This window comes from Penaeus monodon, chromosome 23 (assembly GCF_015228065.2).
Source record: "Penaeus monodon isolate SGIC_2016 chromosome 23, NSTDA_Pmon_1, whole genome shotgun sequence".
Lineage (NCBI taxonomy): Eukaryota > Metazoa > Arthropoda > Malacostraca > Decapoda > Penaeidae > Penaeus > Penaeus monodon.
In genome coordinates this window covers 2,285,610-2,286,050 of record NC_051408.1, presented here as the reverse complement: position 1 = coordinate 2,286,050, position 441 = coordinate 2,285,610, and the positions used below count along the sequence as shown (strand labels likewise).

At 34.2% G+C, this 441-nt stretch overlaps 1 protein-coding gene across 1 annotated transcript in view; it reads left to right on the top strand.

Moving 5' to 3' along the window:
- Positions 1–431, top strand: part of LOC119587677 — a 19,636-nt gene extending 19,205 nt beyond the window's left edge. Inside the window, exons 10-11 of the mRNA XM_037936357.1 lie at positions 145–152; positions 232–431. Coding sequence (XP_037792285.1) covers positions 145–152; positions 232–431 — 208 coding nt within the window. The remainder of the gene's footprint in view (positions 1–144; positions 153–231) is intronic.
- Positions 432–441: the final 10 nt, after the last annotated feature.

The window sequence follows — 441 nt, the reverse complement described above, 5'->3', positions numbered from 1 at the left end:
ACGTATTAAAAAAAAAAAAAAATCCCATACAAATTCAGCTAGATTTCTTTTTCACTATTTGTATGTGCCTTTAGTATAGATTAGATTGCGAAACACCCATTGCGAAAACAGTCCTATATTTGTATTCAGTTTTTCACATCTTAGAATCAAGAGTGTGATATTAGTGTTACGATCTAACAGGAAAAAAATAAAAGTTTACTCTATATTTAGCGATATTTTAAGTCCCTTTAGAGCGGGAAAATGAGGAGGTCTTACTCATATGTCTACTGGTTTTTAAAGGCCAGTCTAACGTTTTTGTGGAAATATCAATGACGCTCAACCTCTTCTTCACATGCAAAGTCAGTGTTCCCCTGATTATGGGAAACACTGACTTCATGCAGAGACGACACTATGTTATCATCCCTCGTGGATTCTCAAAAGACTTCAAATGATTTAATCAGA